We start from the raw sequence: 27,214 nt of genomic DNA on the forward strand, positions 1-27,214 counted from the left end.
TTTTACGGGGTTCAACCCACAGTTCTGCAGCTTCTCTAGGAAAGGAAAGGGACCAATTTCTACAGTTTCCAGACAGATAATCTAATCAGACAATCACATGTCACTGGGGAAACAAACAGCCTTCCTCTTATCTCCCTCCCCGATCTCTTGCAATCAGCTGCTGAGCGGGTTCCTTTCAACACTCTCTTTCCCTCTTGTTAGCCTTCAGCTCTTTCTTAAAAAAAAAGAGCATGAATCGCCCCTGGGCAATTCGGCTCCAGGGACCACGCATTCGCTCCATAAGACGCACAGACATTTCCTCTTACTTTTTAGGAGGAAAAAAGTGTGTCTTATGGAGCGAAAAATACAGTAGCTTCCTGTCTACTAGGTGGCATTGGTTACAGGACTTGGTTGGAGAAAATAAGGAAGACAGTATCTGATGGAGCGGCACATGGTTGTTCTCTGGTTCCCACGAAGCTAGCCTTTGCTGAGTGGTGCCTTTCCAATGCTTTGGGCTACAATATGGCCGTGACAGCTGGGGATGATGGGAGTTGTAGCCCAAAGCCTCAATTGGGCACCTTGAACCACTCACAGCTCCACACTTCCAGTTCCCAACTGAAAGCCACCTCATAAATAGGGGAGCCCCCCCCTACCTCGCCATGGAGCCCTGCCTGCTTGCCTGGTCTTTTGGTCCATTGGCTGGCCACCAGGGCTGAGAGTCCCTTGACATCCATATGACTCCTGCTCTTATTTCATCTCTCTGTGGCAAATGCCAGTCATTTTGTGGGGCAGGAGGAGGAGGTAGCCCCCCGAGGAGAGGAGGCAGCCAAGAGTGGTCCAAGACTGACTCCTCCTGACCCATTCCCTGCTCTGCTTGCTTTTCTCCTCTGCAGGGGGGCGTGAAGGTGCTGATCACAGGGCCCTGGCAGGAGGCCAGCAATAACTACAGCTGCCTGTTTGACCAGATCTCAGTGCCGGCCTCCTTGATACAGCCGGGGGTGCTGCGCTGTTATTGCCCAGGTGAGAAATCCAGGAAAGTGTGTGTGTGTGTGTGTGTGTGTGTGTGTGTGTGTGTGTGTGTTTAAAGCCCCTGTGCTGGAGGCGTCGCATCAGAAAGAGCTGGGGCACCTTTACACACTTGTAATCCTTGCTTCAGAATTCAGGAGCCACTTTGCTGCAAAGTGCAAGCCTTTGGCTTCCAACCACAGCATGCCAGGTTCCTGGAAACCTATGAGGAGTAAAGAGGCCCTCCCCGACATTCATTTCCAGCATCTGTTATTTGTAGGTACACAGCCTCTGAGCATAGAGGTTCAATTTGACTGTTGTGTCGGTAGATCTGTCTTCTGATCTGTTGCTTTTCATATAGATTTTTTCCCCATCTGCTGCTGCCGTCCCAGTTTTATTGCATTGTTTAAGTTGTCCTATTGTCTAGTTTGTTGTTTAAATAGTCATGCTGGCCACATGACCTGAAAAGCTGTCTGCGAACAAACGCAGGCTCCCTCGGCCTGAAGCGAGATGAGTGCCGAATCCCATAGTCAAGTTTCACTGAACTTAACTGTCTGGGGGTACTTTACCTTACCACCTTGCAGCAGACAGAGAGCCAGCCTCTGCTTCCAGAAAGGGCAGGTGGTGGGGAGGAGAGGGGGTCGCCATAGTCCCCAACACACTGAGAAAGGTGTGTTTTGCAGGTGCCCAGTGAAGGCTTCCGTGTGTTGGGATCACTTTCTTAAAAGCCACCATCTCCCTTTGCCTTTCAGCTCATGACACGGGGCTCGTCACTCTGCAAGTGGCCTTCAACAACCAGATCATCTCCAACTCGGTGGTCTTTGAGTACAAAGCACGGGCACTGCCACCCTTGCCTTCCTCTCAGCACGACTGGCTGTCCCTGGATGGTGAGAAATGCAAACATGGCTCCCAGAGTGGTGGGTGGTCTTGGGGGCAGGAGGTCAGACTGTGCAGTGGGGGCTCCAGTCTCCTGAAGATGGGGAAAGTATCAGGCTTCATCGCTGGCGAATCCCTTCCTTGCAAGTAGAGCTGTTGCCTTCGGTTTTGTCTTGTAAAAGATACCTTAACCAGCCCATCCACCTGCAGGTCTCAGCCCCTGTGACTTTGGAGCACTCCCGAGTGATAAATCTCCTTCCAAAGCAAGCCCAGAATCCAAGAATGATGTATAGAACCAGAAGTGGCTGCAAGGGCAATCACAAGTGTTTCTGGGGTACTTCAGAACTCTGCAACCCCAGGTGTGCTCTATCAGTAGCAGGGATGCCACAAGTTCTAAGATAGCTCAGTTGGTAGAACATGAGACTGTTAATCTCAGGGTTGTGGGTTCAAGCCCCATGTTGAGCAAAAGATTCTTGCATTGCAGGGGGGTTGCACTAGATGATCTGAGTGGTCCCTTCCAACTGTACAATTCCATGATTCTATGAATTCAAAAACAGTGCCTCCCCTAGGCCACCACATCCACCAGCCTTCCAAAGTTTTGTGGCCTCCAACCCAGCAGCCAGCATGACCAAAGGTTAGGGAATGTGAGGAAGGTTGTAGCCCAAACATTTAGAAGGCACCAGCTTGAGGAAGGCTGTGCAAATGAGCGGGAGGATGGCAGGGGCTCTGCTCCTCCTGCTATCTGTGTGCTACCTCCTGTGTGGAAAAAGCCATGCTCTGCCAGAGGCTCGGTCTATTAATTTCCTTGGAGGTGGGGAAGCTGACCCAGATTGTTCCCAGGCGACTCTTCAAAGAGTTCTACCTCCAGCTGACTCAGGCAACCTGGATTTTCTGTAGCTTACAGGGTGAAATGAAACTGCACTGCTCAGGTTTCCTGGAGGAACCGAGGCTTACCAAGCTGAAAGATGTGAGTGGGAGAGATGGAGGGTGCTACAGAGATCCCCTTTCTCCAAAGGAGAGGATAGGGCACCATTCTGATTTCATCTAATCAAATTTTATGGGCTTCGTTTGCACAGGGGTGGTGGTGGGGTAGGAAATGATTACCATTCAAATGCAACAAGAATCAAAGCCATAAAAGTCTGCCAAACAGCAAGGCAAGGCAGGTAAAAGACAGTCCAGGGAGCTTTCCTTTCAAACACTTCCAGCAAATCCAGGAAACCCGACTTGCTAGCAGTGAGCAGTGAGGAATACCTGCCCGGGGAGGGAAACACCTGGGAGGAGGTGCAGCTCCTGCAAAGCAGCTCTGCTTTGGGGCTCTGAGCTGTCTCTGGGCTGCATCACTCCAGACGTGACTAAATGTCCCTGCATGCCAAAACAACAAACCCTCCCTGTGGAAAACTATTGGGGAGAAGAAGGGCTCTGGCCTCCTTCTGCACACATTTCTTCTTCTTGGGGAAAGATCAGTTAATCAGAGGATCCCCCAGGTACATTTAATCATGCAATCTGATGTACTATAGCCAGGCTTGGCTGTAATACCTTAGCAAGAACTAGGCCATTATCCTTGCAAGCATGAGGGTTGCTCAAAGACACAATGAGCATTTGCAGATGATGCAAAACTGTGAGGGAGAGCTACTATCACCGCAGACCTTGAGAGAACAGGAAACTGGGCCAAAACTAATTTAAAAAAAAGAATTTTACAGCAACAAATGCAAAGTTCTATATTTGGTGAGGTGCACCCTGAGGTTTTGTTGTTGTTGTCGTTTGGGGGGAACCTGCCTTGGTAGCAATACATGTAAAAAGGATCTCAGAATTGTAATCGGCTACAACCTGAACATGAGCCAGCACTGTGATATGGTTGCAAAAAAAGTGGGGTGGGTGGGTAATTTTAAGCAACATGAATAGGATCATAGTTTCCAAGTCCTGGGAAGTAATAGTTCTAATTTATTCGGCAGTAGTCCAGCCTGGTCTGGAGGACTGTGTCCATGTATGAGTGCCACACTCTTAAGAATGATGTAGACAAGTTGTATTATAGACTTGGGAGGGAGCTTGGAGACACGTGATGCCTGGCTCAGTGCAGGATCTGCAACAGCAGCATCCTTTGCTGGTGACCGTTCCACCTCCAGCCAAGGAGAGACCATCATCTCCTGAGGCAGCCTTCAAAATGGGGAGCGTTTCACACCCTGAAACGCAGGAATGCCCAAAGCCATTTCTCAGGCTTGGCTTGGCTGAGCGGGGCACGGTCATGCGGGAGGGGAAGGCAGGGAATAATGGCTCTCGTGTGATTTGGGGATGGGAGGAGAGGAAGGTATATCTGATCTAGGAAAGGGGGGAAGGATTGCCTTGCCGGCTCTGCTCTGCTCTGCTCCGGACGCTGAAGGGGGCCTGTCCAAGGGAAGGCCGTCCCAACGTCGATCCCACCCCAGTTTAGCCATGCGTCCTTGCCGCGCAGACCCTCCCTTTGCTTCACAGGTGCCCAGGCACAAGAGTTGGAGGAGACTCCCGCCAAAGCCCACCCGCAGGAATTTGGGGGGGGGGAGCAGGAGCAACCCGAAGGCAAGCCGTGGCGGGGGGCACTTTTCAGCCCGCGGAGGAGAAGGGAGGAGGACGGCGCAAGGCATAGCGACTTGCAGCTTGGAGGGCGACGGCCGACAGACAGCCAGGGCCGGCGAAGGGGCGAGGCGGGAGGCTCAGCCCGACGGGAGGGGGGCGGCGTTGCCGCGCGGAGGCGGCTCCAGCCGCGCTTTGTCATAATGCGGAGCGCCCCCTCCCCGGCGGCTGCATTGCGGGCGCAGAGCGGCGGCAAGACCGAGCGGGACTGGCCAGGTCGCTCGCTCTCCGGGGCGAGCGCATCCTCCTTCTCCTCCTTTTCGTGCGCTCCGGCCGGGCATGGCGGGGCCGCGACGGACGGCGCAGGCAAGGCAGGGCTGGGCTGGGCTCCGCGGGCGAGGTGGGCGGTGGCGGCGCGGGGCGTCCCGGGCCGGGCACCTGTTGCGCTGCCCCGACGGCTCCTCATTGGCTCCGGCGCGCGTGTGGCGAGCGGACGCTCCCCGGCGGCAGCGGGGGCTGATGTCACTTTCCGCGCTGCGGATTGGCCGCGCAGAGGCGGGGAAGGAAAAGGAGGGCTGTCCAAAGAGCCCGGCGGGCTGACCGGCCGCTCGCTCCCTCGCTCGGGCTGCGTCCGAAGGGACCCGCGGGTGGGCGAGCTGGCTGGCCGATAAGTGCGCCTCGCTCCTGACCTGCCCACCTTTTTTGCGCCACCGCGGGGCCCGCGCGGAAGGTGGGAGCGGACTCCAGGGGAGCGCCAGGCGCGGACGAGGAGCGGGGAAAGTTCCCAGCCGCACGTGGGGGAAGGAACGCGCCCTCTTCTCCCCCGCCCTCCGCCCCACGGAAGTTCCTCGCTATCCCCTACTTCGGGAGGGGTTCACAGAAGAGCCGCCTAGAGGCTCCCGATCTCCCACCGCCAGCAGCAGCGGCGACCTCTCCCTCGGGGCGTCCGAAATGTAAGAAAACGTATTTTGAAATGCGGGGGACGGGGAGAGAAAGCGATTTGGAGCAAGAAAGTGGTGAAGCCTGCCCCGCCCCCCGCCTCAAGGAAGTGCCAGGCCTCCTTGAACTGGTTGGGGCTGCTTTTTAGACAGTAGTGTGATTAGTATACAGCTGGCGGGCGGGTGATTTTTGCAAACTGTGCTCCCCCAAAATAGGCTACTCAGCCTGAAGAGGTGGCCTGTGGAACCGCCTGTCTTGGTTTGCCACCCTGGAAGTGGAGCGAAATCCCAAGAGAGGGAGTGCCCCCCCCTCGAAATCTGACAGTGTCAGGGATCTCAACCAGGCATTGGAGAGCTGGTTTTCCTCCAGGCAGGTTCATCACTTAATGACCACAACCTAAGGTGTGGATTATCTCCCTTGCTCCAGAGGGCAGGCCCAAAGGCCAAGGGTGCAAATGGAATGGAGGAATACCCTCATGGTACAAGCAGTTCTGGGGGTGATGAGCTTTATCTATCCTGTTCGGGTACTGTCATGGGTGCTGTAGCTGCAGATCCCTGTCTTGCACAAGGTTGGGCTAGATGTCCTGCAACTCTGTCATTCATTCTATCATTGTGCTGTACAGCAAGGTCCTTTTCCTCCAGGCTGCAGATATTAGGCCCTCAAACATGTGGGTGATGCCTGGAAGAATCTGGGGTAGGGGGGTGGCCAACGAGGTTATATTTATTTGCTTGTCAAATTTCTCTCCCCAGCACCACCAAGATCCCAGGGAGGCAAACAACAAAGCACAGGAAGACAGTGCAGTTAAAAATAAAACTTATTTAAAGTGATTAAGGACATCTGAAAACAACAGCTAATAATTTCAAACTTGCTAGAATCAGAATTTCTCAGCTATCAAATAGAAATGTTTCAAAACTCTTCCTAAATGTTAGTACGTATTGAGAGAGACAGAGGAATCTCACCAGGGAGGACTACAGATGGGGAACCACCACCAAAGGGGCCCTGTTGGTGGTCAGTGCCAGTTGAGCAACTACCAGAAGTGGCAGCACCAATTGTAGGGCTTGAGATGGTTGATATTTGCAGGGGAGGTACTTGGGTCCTGGTTGTTTTGGGCAGCCAGGGCAGCACTTTCGGGACTGGTGATGCTTGGCCCCTTGGGCTGCCCCACCCACCAATCCAGCAGCGGCGTTCTGCATTTGTGTGTCAGTCTTCCGAAGGCATTAGTACCCTATATATAATTCCTTCACTATTTCCCCACCCGAGAGAGAAGCCGAGTCAATGACTCAAAAGTAACATGGTTGGCTGAAGGGTTTCTACATGAAATCTGGGCAAGCAAGAGACTTATGTGGCCCTATTGGTTCCTCACTGGCCTGAGGTTCCTCACTGTTTCACTGAGGCCTTCGGAAGGATGCAAGCTGGCCATCCTCAGTGCCTTGGTGTCCAAAGATAAACTCCTGCGACCTGGAGGGCCCATTTAGCCTACATGCCTGCTAACTGTTGTTGGGTCTATCCACTGGAAGATGCCAAGAGGGCCAAAGACCCTGGGCATGCATTGCTTTCTTTTTGAGAATATTTCAATACAGAAGCTGATTCTGTTTTGGGTGGTTGAGAAAAGCCAAGAAAGCACTCAGAAGCAGGACAGTGTGATGCCAAAGAGCAGAAGAAGAATTCCTAGCATATTGATTCCCCCAGATTCCTTCACACACATCCTTGTGGTTACAGACTTCTGAAGACTTGGGACCCTTTTGTCAGTGGCTTGCCTCTCCTGTTTTGCTTTTGCTCCCCATGGCGGGAATGGGGGTACCTCTCTGATTCACACCCTTTCTCTTTGTTTCTCTCCTGTGTTACCGCAGAGAACCAGTTCAGGATGTCTATCCTGGAGCGACTTGAGCAGATGGAGCGGAGGATGGCCGAAATGACTGGGTCCCAGCAGCAGCAGCAGCACAAGCAAGGCGTAGGTGGTGGTGGGGGCAACGGCAGCGGCAATGGAGGTAGCCAAGCACAGGTACATGCTGAGCCCCCTGGCTGTGTTCCTGGGTGCCCCACAGGAGTACTTTACGTTCAAGAGGCTTTTGCAGTCTCTTCAGTCTTTTGTGCCACTCTAGAGAACCAGGGAGTTGCAGGCAGAGGGCCTTCTCGGTGGTGGCGCCCACCCTGTGGAACGCCCTCCCATCAGATGTCAAAGAGAAAAACAGCTACCAGATTTTTAGAAGACATCTGAAGGCAGCCCTCTTTAGGGAGGCTTTTAATGTTTAATAGATTATTTTATTTCATTTTTCTGTTGGAAGCCACCCAAAGTGGCTGGGGAAACCCAGCCAGATGGGTGGGGTATAAATAAATTATTATTATTATTATTATTATTATTATTATTATTATTATTATTTTATAGAGAGGCTTTCTCCCTCTTGACTTTGAAGTGGCTGCTGATGGTGCAAAACAAAAAAAAAAACCACCAGCATCAACTGGGAGGAGGGGAACATTTAAGATAGAGGCTTTGTGCTCCATGATGCTGGACCACCCACTGTAGGTCAGTGGTAGAGCCCCTCCTTTTCATGCTGAAGGTTCCAGACTCAATCTCCCATGGTATCTCCAAGGTGGGACTGGAAATGTCCCCTGCTTGAAACCCTGGAGTGTTGCTGCCAGTCAGTGTAGACAGTACTGAGCTATATGGACCAATGGTCAGACTCAGCAAAATGCAGCTTCCTATTTATTTTCTATGTTCAGTGTTGATCAAGAAGATGCACAGTCCATGTTGGGTGCAAAAAGCAGGCCATTGGTTCATTTAGCTCAGTTTTGACTGTTGGTGGCTCTCCACAGTTTCAGGGAGGGTTTTTTTTCTTGGAGATGCCATTAGGGATTGAATGCAAAGCAAAGCAGCTGCTTCAGCATTGAGCTATGGTCCTCCTTCAGTTTATCAGTTGCCCCTTGAAGACAACGAGTAAGGAGAGAGATGTGCTACTATGTAGAAATTAAAGAAGCTAAAATGCTCAGAAATAAGAGCCACTAATATTGTAGTTAGTGTAATTGGTTGCTCATTCTGAAGAGGGAAAATAATGCAAAGGCAGTTTAAAAAAAAAAGCAACAAGAAGAAGAAGAGTTTTTTCCGCAATAGCTCCCTGGGCCCTTCCCAGCTGTATTCTTGGGGAAGGCTGCAATGGTCCTGAAGACAAGCACAGGGAGTGTCCTAGCTGACAGCCTGTCCTTTCTCACTAGCTCAGACTTGCACTTCCTTGTGTTTTCCCATGTTTGAGGGACACGACCCATTCATAGCACAGAGCCAACAAGCCCCACCCAGCTGTTTGAGGACAGACTCTTCCCCCTTCAGGCTGTCATTTGTTCATGGCAAAATCCATTAAGAAGCCTTAGACTCTGCTCCCTCTCTGCCCACACTGCTTGGCTTGCTCTCCTGAGAGCTAGCCCCTGAGCCCAGCGCATCTCTCCCTTGCAGTGCATCTCGGGGGCAGCCACCTTGGGGAACTGCTTTGAGAGCCGTGTGGTGGTTGTGTGTGAGAAGATGATGAGCAGGGCCTGCTGGGCCAAATCCAAGCACCTCATCCACTCCAAGACCTTCCGGGGGATGACCCTCCTGCACCTGGCAGCAGCCCAGGGCTATGCGACCCTCATCCAGACTCTCCTTAAATGGCGGTAAGAACCCGGGGGGGTGCAGGGGCAGGCTCTGGGGATGCGCACTTGGCTATCCCTCTTCCATAGGAGGAGGCAGCTGTCCTGGGGTTCAGGGCTGTCCTGGGGACTTGGTAGGAACCCCTTAAGGGCTGTTGAAGGCTTCAAGTGACTAGTTGACTACCCCCTGTGCAAATGATTTCTCCCATTGCTGTGGTAGCTGTATCTTCATAGTACATGGGTGCAATCTCTTATTGGGTCCAAATAAGCCCCAAAAGGAAACTCTTAAATCCCTGAGCACTCTGGGTATGTGGCCTTTGCCGCTTGGGGAAGCTCGATTAAAAGTCACAGTGTGTCTGGAATGTGGGAAACTGTCTAGAATTGAACTATTTTGGATGAAGATTGGGCAGCTATGGGAGAAAAAAATCCTTGTGAAACAAATTCAGCAAGACTAAAATAAAATGCTTTGAAAATAATAGAAAAATGGCATTTAATGCCTTTAAAAAAAGCACTAAAATCCTGCTCAGTTGCTTGCTGCAGGGGACGTCCAGTTCATGGTTCCTTCACACACATGTGGTTGTAACGTGCCAAAGCTGCCCAGTTCTGGGATGAAATATTTGTAGAAGTAACAAAAATACCGGGGAAACCTGTAAAAAAAAGAAGAAAGAAACCACTAGAAATAGCATTGTTAGGTGTATTCAGCAGAGACGAACTAAGGCTTAGTAAATGGCAGCAAGACCATTGCTAGCCAGAAATTGAAAAGAAACAAAGTGTTTAAATGTATTAAAATGGTACAGTGTAATTTGGGAAATGGCACTTTCTATTTAAAAAAAAACATTTTTCTTTATATTGACATCAGCAACCTTCGGACTCTCTCCACTCCATTGTTTATACAAACTTTGCTGTTATTATTTAGATCTAAACTATGGCTTTAGGTGGGGTAAAAGGGGGGTGCTAAGGAGGATGTTTAGTTTGCGATTTCCCCCTCTTCAATATGTAACTCAAAAGTTAAAAAAAAAATGTAAGTAACTTAATTTTAAAAAACACCACAGTTGAGCTGCCACCCACATTATCTTTGGGGCAAAGATTCCCCCCCTCCCCTGAGTAAGCAGCCCCAAATGACTACTCTCCTTCTTGGGCCCCCAGTACCAAGCATGCCGACAGCATCGACCTAGAGCTGGAAGTGGACCCCTTGAACGTGGATCATTTCTCCTGCACGCCGCTGGTAAGTAGCCACGCCCTGTCCACGAGGTGCTCAAAGTCACTTTTCTTTGCAGCTTGTGGTAACCAGAGAGAGGGTGGCATGAGTTTCCCATTGGGATCATTGCACAAGTTTTGCATCCTTAACATGCCACTCCCTTTCCCTGAGCATATACCAGCTGTGTCCAACCCCATGAGACTTGAATGTGAAACAATGGAACTGTCAAATCCTGGGGTGCACACACCAAGACTTGACAAGCCTACAAACAGATAGTTCTGTGAGTGGGTCCTGTACTCTGCCACATTCCCCTCTCCTTTTCTTCCTTGCCCACCCAACCTCTTTTTTCTTCCAGATGTGGGCATGCGCGCTGGGCCACGTGGATGCAGCTGTGGTCCTTTACAAGTGGGACCGCCGCGCTATCTCCATCCCCGACTCCCTCGGGAGGCTCCCCTTGGCTATTGCTCGTTCTCGGGGCCACGTGAAGCTGGCCGAGTGCCTCGAGCACCTGCAGCGGGAGGAGCAAGCCCAACTCAGGCAAACCCCCCGGATCCCCTGTCCTTCGCATGAGGAACCCAGCAGTGAGAACTGGATCGCCCAGTGGCACAGTGAGATGGTGGCCTCTCAGGAGCCCCAGAAGGGAGTCACCGTGATTTCCAATTCCAATACAGGTAGGATGTTGTTTTGTTTTGTTTTGTTTTGTTTTGTTTTGTTTTGTTTTGTTTTGTTTTGTTTTGTTTTGTTTTGTTTTGTTTTAAAGGCCTCCATCACATTCCTTGGAGGAAAGTTTGGTCCATTCTCCTCCTCCTTCATTTGTTTCCCAGAAACTTAGGACGATCACACAGTGGCTAACTTTGGACGTCAGTATCCTGGCTCAATAAGCTGAGCTATGCACAAACCTTCTACCTGCTGGCTCCATCCACTTCTCTTTTCTGCTCTTGCTGCACACCATGAAGACTTCCTGGGTTAACCATTGTTTCCTTTTCTGTCCAAACCAGGAAATGCTGGTTGGTAGGGTGGGGCCACACCAGGTTTTGAGACAAACTTCTACTGTGGTTTCAGATCCTGGCTTGTGCCAGGCCTGGCAACCATGGTTTCCTGGTTTATATGGAATGGGAAGCTATGGTTACTTTACCCCTGACATCTGGTACTGAGGAGGCAACAGCAGAACACAGGCACAACCCCAGCTTAATGAGTTCTGTTCATCTAGTGCAGCTACACAGGTGATTGAGTCCTCTTGGTTTATCACAACTAGACCCTTGCCTTCCTGTTAGGATCTAGAAACAGACTCAGGATGAGGCCAGTTTAGAGACCAGTTTTGCTCCCTCCCAACAGTGTCCACCAAATGTGCCCTTTTACATATGTGGGGAAACTAAGGTGCCTGCTCCCTCTGTCATAAGGAGGGGGCCTGTGTGCGTCTCCATACAGAGCTGATGCAGAGGTGCTCTGCTGTTCCCCACCTTGGGCACTTGCTTGCCGGGCCTCCAGAGCCTCATGGTCCCTTTGGCAGAGTGAACAGGGCACATTTCATAGGAGTAGCGCATGCACATCCACACTCGCATGGCTGAGTCCTGACTTGTCTTCTGTTTGGTTCCAGAACTGAGGCGGCCCCGGTCCGAGCCCTCCAGTTACTACAGCAGCGAGAGCCAGAAGGAGTACCCCGCACCCAAAAAACACAAACTGAATCCCGACTACTTCTGTGCTCGGCAGGAGAAGCTTCTTTCCACCGCCCTGAGCCTGGAGCAGCCGAGTGCCCGGAAGCCAAGCTCCAGTGCTAAGCAATCCCTCCCAGAGACAATCAGCCCCAGGCATGGGGTGCGGGACTATGCGCGGGAGCTTGTATCCGAAGTGGCTGGCTATCATGGCACTGGCACACAGGCAGGGGCCAAGTGGAGCCCAAAGGAGGCGTATATTGGCGTGCCTGCGATGCAGGTGGCAGGCAGCCCCAAGGGGCTGGCGCTGGGGAAGGACTCAGGGGCCCAGCGGCTCCATCCGCGGGAGCAGATGAGCGTGCTGATGATGGCGGAGCGGGAGGTGGCTGACGCAGAGCTCCTCTCCTTCCGGGACGGCACAGAAAGTGAGGACTGCTTGCATCACATGGATGACCTGCAGGTGAGCCTTCATAAAACACACACCAGGGCTGTGAACCGTCCAATATCAAAAGCACTGCAAACAAAACAATCATAAAAGTGACTAGCTATGCAAGAGATAATTTAAACATTAAGAAAAAACTTCAAGACTTTAAACAGGCATGGCTTCTTCCCCCAAAGAATCTCGAGAACTGTTAAGTTTGATAAAAGTGCAGAGAGTTATTAGGACACCCCTTTCCCCCTCTTTCAGAGAGCTTCTATTCCCAGAGTTTTTCTGGGAAGAGGAATTGACTCTTAAACCATTCTGGGAATTATAGCCATGTGCGAGGAATAGGTCTTCTGACAACTCTCTGCAGCCTTCACAAGCTGCAGTTGCCATGATGCTTTGAGTGAAGCCATGACAGTTTAAAATGGTTTAAATGTAGAGGGCAAATGGGGCCCAACTGACGTTTAACTCCCAGCTGACGAGAATCTCCAGCCAATCAGAGTCTGCTGTCAGCCACACAGACCAATCAGAATGAATTTACCTGAACCAAGCATAATAAGATTCTCTTGTCATCACCAGCTACTGCTAAACAGGCTTGTAATGTTGTGTAATGGGAAAAGGCCTCGACCTTGGCCAATTGCAGAATACCTTTTACCTTCAAAACCCAAGCACAAGCATTTTATGTACAGTGGTACCTCGGTTTATGAACACAATTGGTTCCAGAAGTCTGTTCATAAACTGAAGCGAACTTTCCCATTGAAAGTAATGGAAAGTGGATTAATCCGTTCCAGACAGGTCCGCGGACTACTCAACCTGAAGCGTACTTAACCTGAAGAATGGGTGTAATCGGTTCCGGAAGTCTGTTCATAAACTGAAGCGAACTTTCCCATTGAAAGTAATGGAAAGTGAATTAATCCGTTCCAGATGGGTCTGCGGCGTTCATAAACTGAAAATTCGTAAACCGGGGTGTTCATAAACCGAGGTTCCACTGTACAGCGTTCCTCCTTGGTCTGACAGGAGCAGGTTCTGGGACCCGACAGGAAGGGAGGTGGTGTGAAGTGCTGTTCTCACCTTGCTTCCACCCACGTGTCCCTGAAAAGCTTTCCTTCTCACTTCACAGGTGACCATGATGACTCTGGCAGAGCACATCATCGAAGCGACCCCAGAGAGGATCAAGCGGGAAAACTTTGTGCCGATGGAGGCGCCACCAGCCGATAGGACGGAGAGCGCCACCATTAGCACTTCAATGAGCTGGCTGGCCAGTTACCTCGCGGATGTCGACCACTTACCAAGTGCTGCTCAAATAAGGTCTGTGGCCTTGTATTACTAGGACTGGTCGAGCTTGTGATACCCACTGGCCCATATTAACTTTTCTGCCCCTCACCTTGCGAAACTGAAAACCCACCAGGCAAGAGGGGGGCTCCTTGTTGCTGCTGGTGCTGTCATATGGGGGGGGGAAACCTACCAGTGCCCAGCCATTAGATGCTTTACTTCATTTCTGAATTTTGGGTTGCAGCAGATAAAATTAATCCACTTTGTTTTTCTGAGTCAAGCCAATAAAGGTTCAGAACACCCCCGAAACAGGTTCCATTCAGGTTCGCTGGGTGTGGAGCAAGTTAACTAGTTACAACAAAGTTTCAACCCTTAATCCTCAAGTACTGTGAAATAAACATCACTGGAATGCTAAATTGTAAGCTTGCAGCATGTTTTCATGCTGTTTCAACAAGGGTTGGCACATTCTGGGTCACCAAGACCTCGCCCCTGCCTCAGAGAGGGTGATGGTCCTCTCCCTGACCCGAAACACAGCACTAAGCCAGCACCTCTACCATCATGGTCCAGTCCATGAGTAAGAATGGTATTTTGGGTCAATGAGTTAACACTGCCTCCCAAATAAAGAACCCTGTGAAGTGTAGTTTAACGGTGCTGGGAATCATAGCTGTGTAAGGAGGTAAACTACAGCCCGATGATTCTTTGGGGAAACTATGTGCTTTCACTGTATGGCTCAGATGTGACCAACTCACTTGTCTCTGAGCACCCTTAATCCGAACCAAATCCTGGATTTCTTCTTTGTCTCCAGCCAGCCAGCATGTCTTGGTGCTTGTGCAGCTATGACCTTCTTCCCCCTGTGCCTCTTTTTGCAGAAGCCTGTACATTGGACCCCTGACCCCTTCTTCCAACACCAGCCTGAGCCCCGCAAGCTCACCAGTCAATGAAATGGCTTTTGAGAAGCCCAGCCTCCCTTCGGCAACAGACTGGACAGAATTCCTAAGCGCCTCCACCAGCGAGAAAGTCGAAAACGAGTTTGCGCAGCTGACCCTCTCCGACCACGAGCAGAGAGAGCTCTATGAGGCTGCCAAGCTGGTCCAGACGGTCTTCAGGAAATACAAGGTGAAGGGCAGAAGTCACTGTTGGTAGGGGTAGGTGCAGGGAGATAGGATAGCATCAGGGTGTGTGGAAGTCTCCCAACCGCCCTTGGGAATCAGTGGCACTCTGATGCCAGCTGACAGAAAGAAGTTACTTTAGAGCACAGTGGCTAGTGAAGTGGAAGCCCAGGGCTGGTGTTTGGCACATGATTGTCCAATCTGCCCTGCATTTGTTAAAGGAGGCAGCAACGAAAATGGCCCAGGAAGATTCAAGGGAGGTGCCCTCCTCCCCTGCTGATGCTGTGAATACATTGTTCAATTTGCTCTATGTTCTCCTGTAGTGCTTGTTTCCCCACTACGAAACATGAGCTGCCACTGGCAGGAGCAGGAAAATGCACTTCATGGTTGTGTCAGGTGGTGCTCGAGAGGCTTCTGCATTGGGCAGCCTGATCTTCTTTGCCACACTTCTTTCCATGCTTTGTGTTCCAGTTCTCACAGGCTGCTTCTCTGAGGTATTCAGAGAATAATCTACAGCCTTGACACAGTTGCACTCAGGTCCTGCTTGCAGTCCCATTCCCTCTACCATTTGTCCCCTTCCCTTGCAGGGACGCCCCCTCCGGGAGCAACAGGAAGTGGCCGCTGCTGTCATTCAGCGTTGTTACCGGAAATACAAACAGGTGAGCTGCAGACGGCTTTATATTGGTACCACCAGGCAAGTGTGAGAAGGCACCCTGGACTGCTTTGTTTCTTATAACTCAGCAGAGAGCTACTTCAGAAGTTTCAAAGACAGAGTGTGTCCAATTTTCAGCCTCCACAAGTGAGGGAGCCTGTGTTACTTCTGCTTCCTCACACCTCTTGTGAAAAAAATTAAGCATCCCAAAGAGAGAGGCCCTCTGGTCCAACAGCTCATTGCATGCTCAAACAGTTTCAGCACCACTTCAGACCAGAGGTTGGGGTGGGAATCAGTAGCATGACACCTTAAAAAAAAGCTCACTAGACCTCAGTCCTGTTCATCCTTTCTTCTCCACCTGAAGCCTCAGAGTAATCCCCAAGATCAATGTGTTGAGTCGAACTTCTGTAAATATGTGCATGGAAGCTCAACTTGCATTTTTTTCTGTATTTGAGTAAACGTACATATTCAAGGTGGTGGCAAGGTGTGGGAGCTAATGGGCCAGATAGGTTGTGAGGGAGGGGAGGGCCCTCTTTATGTGGAAAGGAATGTATAAGCAGGACTTTAGGAAATCTGCTATTGGGGGAAATACAGTATTCTGTCCTAGCCATCTGTCTGACATGCTAGTCCCCAACCCCATTCAGTTCAGCAATCTTCACCCCACCCTGCCATCTGAACAGCCCAGGAACAGTTTTGAACACACGTTGATGGCCTTTTTTTTTTTGCCTTGAAGCCCTGAGATTCTGGTAGTTTTTGAGGTGTTGCATACATCAAGTAAGTAGCTGTATTTACTGTAGCTGCCAGCACCCTGCTTTTGTTTCCAAACTGCCATGCTTCATGCTCTGGTGTCATCATGTAGAACAGCAGAGGTTATGAGGAGGACTCTAAAGATATCTGTGAGGGACAGGGGATATCGCGAAGTCCCTCCCCTCCTGAGTTCCAGCCCATCCCCTAGCGCAGGGGAAAGCAGGGAGAGCTCCGTCTCAAGTGGGGAAGCAGGAAGTGGTGTCCGGGGCTCAGACAGGGTAGCGGAGCCAGCGTCCCAGGTGGGACAGGAAGGGGGAAGCAAGGGGGGCAGACCTGTCCCCCCAACTCCGGAATTGCGCAGAAAATGTAGGGGGAAGAGGATGGGTCTCCCCAAGTTATTATGTTGGAGAAAAACGCGCCAAACGCCATTCGGAGGTTCTGATTCAAGCAGTTAAGATGTGTCTCTGTAAATAGCACTGCCTTTAGCACTGTAAATACGCAGCACCAATAAAAAGATAAAATGCAGAGCTGTGTAGAGTCGTTACTCTGAAGTAGCCCACTCCGGCCACTGTGACAATATCTACTCAGTGTGCACAGCACTTTGGATCCTAGCCATTGTCAACACACTGGTTTTGCTTGAGATTCACCGCAGAGAGAGGGTGAGAGCTAGTTTATTTCCATGTTATGTTGCTGCAGCTCTCCCCAGTAGCCAATAAAGCTGGGGTATTGCTATGGTGTTTAACTTTCAAGACAGGAGAGAGAGAGAGAGAGAGAGAGAGAGAGAGAGAGAGAGAGAGAGAGAGAGAGAGAATCTCTTTTTTTAAAAAAAAAAAAAGCTGAGGAATGGCTTCCTTCAGAGGCTTGGCCATGGCCCACATATTTAGGTTGAGTTCTCAACCACCAATGGCAGAGCTTTATCTGAGGAAACTGGTCAAGCTCAACTCTGCAGGTCCCAAGCAAAGAGCCCTTTCCCAGCCATCTTACATTCAGCCCACAGCAGGACTCCCCAGGGAATTGCTGCAGCAGCAGCAGCAACTGCACACCCTCCTCCCTCCCTGTTGTGGGTGAACCTGAATGTGGCTGTTGGCCTCCAGCAGCACCCACTTGCTTTGAGAGAATCTCTTCTGGGGGCACCCAGGCCTCCTAAAGAGGCAGAGCCCCCTCACTCTGTGCTGATGATGACTGACATGGCAGGCCGTTGAACGTTAATCTTGTATTTTCTGTTTCTCCCCCTCCCAAGCTTACTTGGATAGCCTTGAAGGTAATGACTGAAAACGCCCAGCATTTGGGCTCATGAGCTTTTCACTTTCATTGCAAGCCAAGGAGAGGGTCTGTCCATTTTGCTAGAGCACACAAGGGTCGCATCCTGCTGTGGAGTGTGCATGCCAGCAGTCCTGCTTTGTTATGAATGGCAACCTGTCCCTTATGAAAGGGGCACATCTTCAGGGCCTTGCCTGGCACCACAGAATTTGCTGGGGAGGGAGTTACACTTGGGGTGCATGCCGGAGGGAGAGACTGCAAATCACTGCAAAGCAAGGAAGGACTTCTACAAGTAGCTAAATAGTTAAATTTAAAGTTGTTAAGATCATGAAGTCCAATTTAATTTCCTTAGCTTTTTTGTTTGTATGTTTTTGCACTCAATGGCCAAAGCTCTGGATGGCAGGGAAAGAAACTGGCTCAAAGACAGCCTGCCCATTTTCCTTTAAGCTTATATAAATGAAGTGGGCTAGGTGCTTTTTAATTCAAAAATGAAAGCTGAAAATTCAGGGGAGTTGTCAGGTCCCTGGAAGCCCACCTCCAGTTTGGCACACTGGCCTTCCATTCCTACCATTTCACAGGCACACAAAATTTGCCAAGGATGGGCCAGAATGGGGGCCTGAGTCCTCTCCTAACCCCTCTTTCCCAGCACCTTCTTCCTTCACCTACAAGTGTGGTGGCCCCCTAAACTGCTCCCCATATGGAGAAGGTACCAATTTCCTTCCTTGATAAGGAGAATTGAGAGAGAACATCATCTGGCAGCTGTGCAGTTTTGGCAATTTGGGGGGAGAGGTTCAAGCACAATTTGGCGGTGGGTTAGGGTAGAGCAGGGGGGAGAGATTCCTCAGTCACAAACACCAACTGTTCTGTACATTTTGCTGGTTTAGAGGCACTCTACCCCCAAGAGGTAGCTTACGCGGCCAGGAAACAAGGAGTGGCAGCTTTATCTTGCCAGTTTCCCCATTCAGTGACCCATGTGTCAGGCAGTAGGGGCTAGATCAACCATTGGCCCAGTCTAGCATGGTGGCAAGCCTTGTGTGTCAAGTAGGCACACAGCTTGCTCCTCTTGGCTCCAGGCAGGTTGGAAACCCTAATTGTACAATGCCAAGGGAAAACAGGTGTCAGCTTTCCTGTGCATCAGCTGTTGGGTGAGAGAATGAAAGCCTGCTGGATCAGCTGCTCAGGGCTTTCAGACCACTTTGTACAGGGGTTCCCCGGTGCAAGTGGGATAACCCATATGACATCATTATGACATCATTTGATTGGCATGTGGGTTGTCCTCACCTACCTGTCAAAGTTGGTCCATGGGGGCCTGGCCCACGGAGCTGGAAATCTTGTCCACCCTTGCATTGAATGCTGCTCATTCATGTTAAACATGACCAACCGCATAGCATGATGTTTGAATCAGCACACTATCAGGTTGAAAATTGGTGAAGTATTTGGCCTACCGGTAGTGTGCAGGTTTGTGTGCTTTCTCTGTCTCTTACACATACACAATAAATGGAAACCAAGTCTTAGAGCAGATTAAATTAAAAAACAAACAAACACATTTCCCCCATGCTCTGAGGAGTAGTTGAAATATTTTTGTCATTGTCCATAGAAAGCACTCTTAATTGGGAAAGATTAATATTTCCTAAAAGTCCTAGTCCAGTCAGCTTCCAGCTTGTGGAACATACATGTGCACCATCCAGAGAGATGACTCACAGGTGTGGAAGGGCTGCCACAGATGATCCACCTTGCATTGAGATACTTTCTGCATTTTCAGGGCAGAGCCTTTCTGCACATTCAGCTGCCCATCCTCAAGGGATTGAGCTATTTTGTGTGGAGAACTAGTGCAAGGGAGGGGGTTAAGGGTAACAAGGAATGGAATTTATAGATGCAATCTTTTCCCCTATTATGTGCCCTGCTTAGTAAAAGTATTTGGCAGGAGGAGTACTTTTTCTGTTATTGCAGTGAAATTCTTCTGTGCCCATCTCTGGATTTTCCTCTAGTGACTGTTATTTTTGCCTTTGGGGGTGCTTCAGCCTCTTTCTCTCTTTCTCTCTCTTCCCCTTGCAGTATGCACTTTATAAAAAGATGATACAAGCTGCCATCCTCATCCAGAGCAAATTCCGAAGCTACTACGAACAGAAGAAATTCCAGCAGAGCCGGAGAGCTGCTGTCCTAATCCAGCAGTTCTACCGCAGCTACAAGGAATGTGGGAAGAGGAGACAAAGTCGCAGGACGGCTGCTCTCGTGCAGCAGAAGCTCAGGTGAGGTGGGCATGCTAGAGAAGGTAGGCAGGGCAAGGGGCTAGTCCTCACTGATCTTGGGCAGTCCCCAACCAAATTGACTTGCCAGCCAATACCAGGCAGAGTGGATGGATGGATGGAAGGGGGTGTAAGGCAGAGGTTGGTGCTTATGCACTTGAGTACCCCTCATAGGAGTATTAAGCTACTCTATATACCACAGGCAGGCAGTTGGTCCATATAGCTCAGTTTTGTTTGCACTGACTGGCAGAGGCTCTCTAGGGTTCCAGAAAGGGGGAGAGAGTCTTTCCCAGCCTAACTGGAGATGTCTGGGATTGAACTTGAGATCTTCAGCATTGAAAGCAGATGCTCTACTACCACTTACTTAGATGGCCTTTTCCCCTCCCCACATCCTCCTTGGTATCTCCTGGACCCTGATGTTCTCTTCCTTCCTTCCTTTCTTGCAGAAGCAGCTTGCTCACCAAGAAGCAGGACCAAGCTGCTCGCAAGATCATGCGTTTTTTACGACGCTGCCGCCACAGGTGAGACATCACCAGTGTTCAGTTTCTAGGTGTGCCCTCACCAAGATTCCTAGTTGGGGGCTACAGACCAAGGATTGGAAGGTAGTGGGGACAATCACATGGGGGGCTGCAAATGGTTGTGCCAAGAAACAAAGTTCAGGTGCTCCCCAGAGGATTGGGGCCTGGTTGGATCATGAGTGTTGGTTTGCCCATGGATGTTGTCCATGGGAAGCTGACTTGGGCCTCTGAGGGCAAAGGCAGGCACAACAACTCTTGGCTGCAGCCATGTGAACCTTTGCCTGCAGTGTAAATCTGGTTTTATAACATCATTGTTGAGTGCTAGATCTGCTCTTGGTTTGGATCCTCTTACATGCTTCAGGGGAGCTGCCTGCCTTTAAACATATACAGATGTATACTGTATATCTATATTAGTGGTTCCCTTTACCTTATAAAAATATTAAGGATCGTTTCAAAAAATAGATACTAAACTGCCCTGGCAGTTTATTGTGTGGTTGATGCTTTGATGATGTGGGCATGGGTCAATAGGAACCCAGCACCTTTCCTGACAGGCTCAATGTCTGCAGAAATTGTTTCTTAGGTTCAAAAATGCCCCCTGTGTTTCCCTCCCAGGACAGTGTAAGTCTGTGGTACCCCCAGGACATGCTTCTGTGGGATCCATCCCTAGAGTAGTGTCAGTCCAAGCAGTGGGTATAGAGGGGGTGCTCCTGTTGCTTCAGGAAGAAGAAAGGCCATCTGAAATTTCAGAGTTTGGCACATGAGGAGGGGAGGCAAGAGGAAAGTGGCTGGGTGGATGTGCTAAGAAGGAACAAAAGGGGAACTAAGAGCTTTTCTGCATATGACCCAGGATGAAGTATGCCATTTCAGATTTAGGACTAGTTGGGTGATGCTGGAAACTGCAGAGTGCAAATGAGTGCAACCAACAAAGATTGTGGGGTTTGAATGGGGAGCCAAGCTTCAAGTAGAATTGCTGCTAGGCTGGAATTGTGCACTTCACCTGCACTTTGGCTGGGGTGGTGGGAAGTCACTTAAGTGCAGAAGCTGTCTTAGGTTGACAAGCCTCTGTATGATGCCTTCATGGCTCCCAGCAACAGTTCAAAGCTGCTCAAGGCAATGAGTCTGCAATCCTATACCCACTTACTTATAAAGAAGCTCCATTGAACTCAATGGGGCTGAATCTGTAGAATCATATTGTTACCAGCTCCTTCTAGCTGAAATGGGGCCTCCTTAGTCTTCAAGTAAGTCATATTCTATGTTTTTGTTTTTTTACACGCGCACAGAGAGAGCAACAGGCTTTGTGGTACATAAAAGCACTTTTCAGTCACAGACCAAGATGCTTTAATGGTTATAGCAACTAATGAGTGTGCACATTTTTCAGGAAATACAACCGAGGAAATGAGTTTTAAAACTATTGAGTTGTGCCCTACTCATAATAGACCCATTGAAATTAATAGCCATGGCTCAATTTGTTGCCTTAATTTCAATGAGTGTACTCCGAGTTGGACTAGCATTAGATACAACCCATTACAGTATTGAAATCAGTAATGCAGGCCTCTTCATCCTCCATGAATTTGCCTGATCCCTTCTTAAACGCACAGAAGCCATATTTGGTAGAATCAGATTCCACAAGCTAACTACATGCTGTGTCAAAAGTAATTTCTTTTGTCTGTCCTGAATCTACTGCCCACCAAGTTCAGAGCGACCCCAAATTATACTGTTGTGAGAGGAGAAGGAAGGAAAACCCTCTGCCTAATTTCACCCCATCTCATCCCTACTTACTTCTTACTCTTCTGTTATCTAAACTAAGAAGCCCCCAAACAGTACAACCTTTGGGATATTCCAACTAAGCTCTTTTTAGAGTAAGCCCGTGTAAGTTAATGAACCTTAGTTAGTCATGCCCATGAACTTCAGTGGGTCTACCCTGAATAGTTCAGAGAGTTCTGGAGAATTCTAAGGTTTGTTTGGTCCATTCTGATTAGTCCTAACAAAAGACCCCAATATTATCTTGATGTAATAACCATCTCTTGTAACACTAGAATTCGTGGACATCCAATCAAGTTGGATGTTGGATGTTAGAGGATCCAGGACAGACAAACAAAAGTGCTCCTTCAGACAGTGTATAATTAAACTATGGAATTTGTTCCCATGGGAGGCATTGAGGGCCACAAATTTGGATGGCTTAAAAAGAGGACAAATTCAAGATAAGGCTACCAGTGACAAGGCTATCAGTGGCTAATAGCCAGTGTGGTTATACTCCGCCTCCCCAATTGGAGACAGTAATACTTCTGAATACAAGTCGCTGGAAAACTGCAAGAGGGGAGACTGCTTTTAAGTCCTGCTTGTAGGCTTCCCATAACCATCCAGTTGGCCACTGTGAGAATACGATGCTGGACTAGATGGGCCACTGGCCTGATCCAGCAGACCCTTCTCATCTGGTGTCTTTTGTTTTTTAACTGGATACTAATTCACTTGTATTGCCATCTCTGATCCATTTACTCAAAGAACCTTTGTTTGACAGACTCTGTTAAAAGATTTTGGAGCTCCAAGTATATACTACCTTCAAAATAACCACTGCCCATATATTAGTTGGCAACATTCTGGTTTATAGGAGTTGCTCCCATAATGGCCTCTGTGTTTGTTTGTGTATTTTGTACCATTCTTCCCACCATATGTGAGGGAAAGATGCAAACCTTACCCCACCCCACCCCACCCCAAAAAACCCTCTTATGGAAGGGACAAATGGCGATATGACAAAGCAAAGTGGTAGCCTCTTTAGCTTGTGATAGCCTGCCTCCAAGGGCTCATCAACACTTCCACTTGTCTCACTCCTTTCCTACAGAAAACCTCTAAGTCAGAGCAAACGTCAATCCAGAGAAAACCCAAATTGCACTCCCAATGAGTGCTAAAGAGCGGTTTTCCCCAGAGGAAAGCAGCGGAACAAGAGGAAGTTTGGAAAAGCCCTGAATATGCTTTGAACTTGACAGCACTTTTTAAGGGTGTACACCAGGGGCTAGCAGGTTACCAATTGGCAGTCTAGATGTCATACCTGTAGCCCCATCTGCTGGTGTTTCTTGACATCCTATGCACAGCAAATGACTAGTTTGGCTTTGAAACAAGTAATAAGGCATGACTAGCTTTTTCCAGCAGAAAACATCTCAGGTGGCAACAGCATATTGGGATCAAGAAGCAAAGGGAAGGGGGCCCTTTGGAAAAGTGGCCAGCACCCTTCTGCTGGATCTGATGTTAATCAGAATTTTGATTCTGATTAATGGATTTTCATTACAGGTACTTAATTTGAACCTTGGTAAGAAAGTGAAGTTTGGGTCAGTGAGCCAAGAAGGCTGCAAGGTTTTGACAATGGCTTAGATACTTCTTGCTGCGTTCGTAGCCCACCATATCCCTGGGGTTACAGTTAAGGAACACATTCTTTCTGATTATCACATAGTCTTTCAAAGAAAACTTGTTCTAGTCTTCTGAGTCAGAGAAGGAGGGTCTTGGAACCTCAATGCTGCTTCCCACCCAGCTCTAATAAAATAGAACTGCCTTTGGGTTTTGCTCAATATTGTATGGTGCTACTCAACCGGCCCCACCCTCCCAGCACGTAGGTTGTTGCAAGCTGGCCCCTGAGATCTGACACCCCCACCATGGCCACCCTCTCCTCTCCCTTCCCCAGAGCAGGGAGCTTGCCTATCCTCCTTGATCTGAAGCTGTTGAATAAAAGGTGTCTACCTGTTGCCATCTATATGCTAATAGCTCTTTGCTATCGTTTTGCGCATCTGAAGCCCTCTGGTGGACCATAGGCGGTACAAAAGGGTGAGTTTAGCTGCCTGCTGGACTGTTTCTCTTCCATTTAAAATGATATATCTATATATATCTAACTATATATATATACATATATACACACACATATATATGTCTCTCTCTCTCTTTGCTTTCTGCTTGCTTGCATGGGGCTGCAGCTGAGATGATGACCATGAAGTTTCACATCCATTGAATTCTCTCTGAATCGGGGAAACTGACCATGCCAGAACTAACTGTTGCGGTTGCTAACACCGCTGCTTCGTACTACCTGCAGTAGCTGTTACAGATGCATGAACAGAGCAGGGGTGGGGAGGGAGTACTCCTGTCCATCCATCATGGGGCATGCTGATCAATGAGAGGGAATGGGGCAGAAATCTCTGTCCCATTGCCCCCCACCCCCAGTAGCAGCTGTACTGAGCCTACCTAGCTACATTCTCTGTGGACAGTATCTGCTTCAGTCTATACAAAATTGCCCATAGCCTGAAAGTGATGCTCCATCCAGCACAAGACCCCAGTGCTTTGTTCAACAGACTTTCTCCTCTTCTGCCTGGAAGAGAAGAAAGGAGTGAGAGCTTCCTGCTCTAGCCTAGGAAGCGCTGGCTCTCAGCACTTCAGGCCAAGAATCAGGAACTGGGGTGCTGGTGGCAGGTAGTATGAAGTCTATGGATTTGATGAATACTGATAGCCTAACCGTAGCTGCTGTCTACTATAGTTCAAGATCTGGAAGAAGCCCCCAGCCTGGATCAGGCAGCCCAGGTCTGACCTCAGAGCAACACACACAACTGCATTGGCATCATGCAAGCTCTCTTTTTCCTTCCATGTCCTTACAAAGCCGACGTCTTGCTCCATGAATGACTTCTGAAAGTCAGTGGAAATGTAGGGGCTAAAGAGAGGAGGGCTGGATGTGAGCTGCTGGATTGCAGGACTGGGAAAGAGACTCAGCAGAGCCCTTGCTGCCAATCAGAGCAGGCAGCACTGAGCAGCAAGGAATATCCACTGCCTGTCTTACAATCAGGTAGTTTCATATGTCTGGAGCAGGAGAGCACATGCTTTGCATGCAAAATGTCCATCTCCAGCAGCAGCAGCAGTGCTGGGGAAGACCTGGAGGACCAAGCACCTCATCTTATCTGTTTTCTGCACAGTTACAGGATATACCGTTCTTGTTCCTCATTTATTGTGGGGGGGGTCTGTTCTCCACCCAGCCAATCTTCCAGTTTGTTGGGCATCTTGTTCTTGGGACTGCCTCAGATATGAGATTTTATTTCATACATTCTTTTAGTTATATCATTATTTTAAAATGTGGGCCATATCAGAGTAGCCAGCAAGATTCAATGGCAACATTCCACCTAGAATTCACAGCAGTGATGAAGAAAATCATCCTTAAGATTTTTTTGTATAGCTTTCTTTCCATTCTCTACTGAGTCCTTTAGTGGCTTAATCATGGGGTTTGTCCACAATTGAGCTGTTAATGCACTTTTCCCCCGCCCCACATTTGAATGAGTCCACGGCTGCGTATACATGAATGTGCCTATGAGGAAGAACTTTTATCTTTCCTGTTCATGTCAGTAGGCATTCCTTTTTGTGTTTTTCCCTGCCTTCTAATTTGCTGATTCAGTTTTGTCACATAAATACTGACAGGGCATGTGCACAGATAACTGGGCAGACCATTTTTAATTCTTAGCACACACTTTTGTAGTTTTCTGACTTTATGCAAATCTGAAGGATCAAAAGAAAATATCGAAGGCTACACTCCTCCATTCGGGAGTGTGCCAGAAAAGAAAAGAAAAAGCAATTGTATGTTTTTCAGCACATACTTTGACATTAATACTGTGCAGTATTTGGTGCAGATTTTGTGTGTGTGTGTGGTTTGCTTGTACAGTTTTCTGGTTTTATGCAAATTTGAGAGATCAAAAGGGAAAAAACCACAAGGCTGTACACCCTTCGGGAGTGCAGTGGAAATAATTAAGAACATGACTGGAAAAGAAATGAAGGTATTGAGATAGTACTGAGCATGGAAAGGTGAGTAGCAGAAAGTGATAATAGATCTGCCCATCCCTAAATAAATAGTTTGCCATTCCAAGTGCAGTAGTTTGGAGCCCAATTTTCCCCAACGTCACATTCCCCCTGTATCGGGAAAACTCGAATATATAGGGGCAAAGCATCAAGATTGGTGTTTGAGGGTAACATCGTGTGGATAATGCAAATTAAATGGGAAAGCAAACGGCTGCAAACACACAAACTGGTGTGAACAAACCCACTGATGTTTGTCCAGAAAGAGCCCTCTCCTCAACCCCCCCCAAAAAAAACCCACACCCCACAACAGTTGTGAAAGTCTTACATCTCAAGTGGTGACCACATCTTCCCAAAAATTGAATATGTATTCCTATGTTGTTGCAGGTGTTGAGCTTATCACATTTCTTTCTGTGGCTGTCTAGCAGGAGCTTATTAGCTACATGGTAGTTTTTTAATTGGATTAATAGCCGTTCCCTCTGCTCAGGGAACTATTTGGCAGGTCGTTCTGTGTTGGAATCCTAAAGTTCCCCAGCAAGATAATTTCTCAACGCCACCATCAGAACAATACCCAGAATCCCTTGCTGAGGAACTTGTGATAGTTAAACTGACAGAAGGTCCATGCATGCTTATAGGGTCGATGTGCATATACAGAAACAGTGGGAAGAGCAATGTGCTAGAGCAAGTTCTTCCAGCTGAACTTCAGGCTGTGAACACATTGCTGGCCTAAAATGCAGCAAGGTTGACCCCAGTTCCCCCAGCTGCATTTCAGCTGTGTACTTTCTTGTATGTATCAATACAGCTGGGATGTGCTTCCAAGTTGCCCACCTGGGCAGGGATGGCTTCAAAAAGCTTATGATTCCAGATTGAAGCTGGTTTGGGTAACAATACATCCAAATACAGTATTTCTCAAGAAACTACAGGAAAGATCTGGGTTGTGGCTGACACCATTGTGTGTGTATGGCTTCATGGGAGTCTGTCCACTGCCTCAGTACTGTGGGCAAGGAAGCCTCCCATTCACAAATGCAAGGCTAGACTGATGCAGAAGAATTGTTTTTGAAGGGGGCTGGAGAATGGCCTCACGCCTATGTGAACACACTTTGTAACAAGTGTGTGTGCATGGCAGGGTCTGCTCAATGCTGTGTGGACACCGGTTTTGGACAGTGGGACCCATTTTGATGCCATTTGACTCTCCCATTGCAAAATCTATTGGCACATTTGGTAAAGGTGAGGGAGCCTTTCCTTTTATACAATACCTTTAGAACAGTTGTGCGCTGCTGAGCTGGGATTTGAAAAAAGAAAACCATGTATGTCACTTGGGGCAGGGTATAGGATTCCCACTGCTCTCTGTTGATTTCAGG

The 27,214-nt window shown here is 48.9% G+C and overlaps 1 protein-coding gene and 1 non-coding gene across 4 annotated transcripts in view; both read left to right on the top strand.

The window, feature by feature from the left end:
- CAMTA1 (calmodulin binding transcription activator 1) overlaps positions 1 to 27,214 on the top strand; it is a 691,460-nt gene that overhangs the window by 652,347 nt on the left and 11,899 nt on the right. The window contains exons 9-21 of one of the 3 annotated variants that reach the window (XM_035117087.2): positions 873 to 999; positions 1,737 to 1,871; positions 7,197 to 7,348; positions 8,792 to 8,988; positions 10,111 to 10,189; positions 10,518 to 10,833; positions 11,760 to 12,274; positions 13,359 to 13,546; positions 14,380 to 14,626; positions 15,207 to 15,278; positions 19,334 to 19,527; positions 19,971 to 20,045; positions 23,825 to 23,855. In XM_035117087.2, the coding sequence (XP_034972978.2) occupies positions 873 to 999; positions 1,737 to 1,871; positions 7,197 to 7,348; positions 8,792 to 8,988; positions 10,111 to 10,189; positions 10,518 to 10,833; positions 11,760 to 12,274; positions 13,359 to 13,546; positions 14,380 to 14,626; positions 15,207 to 15,278; positions 19,334 to 19,527; positions 19,971 to 20,045; positions 23,825 to 23,855 (2,328 nt within the window). Of the gene's footprint in view, positions 1 to 872; positions 1,000 to 1,736; positions 1,872 to 5,012; positions 5,361 to 7,196; positions 7,349 to 8,791; positions 8,989 to 10,110; positions 10,190 to 10,517; positions 10,834 to 11,759; positions 12,275 to 13,358; positions 13,547 to 14,379; positions 14,627 to 15,206; positions 15,279 to 19,333; positions 19,528 to 19,970; positions 20,046 to 23,824; positions 23,856 to 27,214 lie in introns of those variants that run through there. The other 2 variants (XM_060276129.1, XM_060276130.1) reach the window with 2 other exon arrangements.
- On the top strand, positions 2,251 to 2,325 carry TRNAN-GUU (transfer RNA asparagine (anticodon GUU)). The gene has a single exon. It is a non-coding gene; the product is annotated as a tRNA-Asn (tRNA).

The sequence above is a fragment of the Zootoca vivipara genome, chromosome 6, assembly GCF_963506605.1.
Source record: "Zootoca vivipara chromosome 6, rZooViv1.1, whole genome shotgun sequence".
Classification (NCBI taxonomy): Eukaryota; Metazoa; Chordata; class Lepidosauria; order Squamata; family Lacertidae; genus Zootoca; species Zootoca vivipara.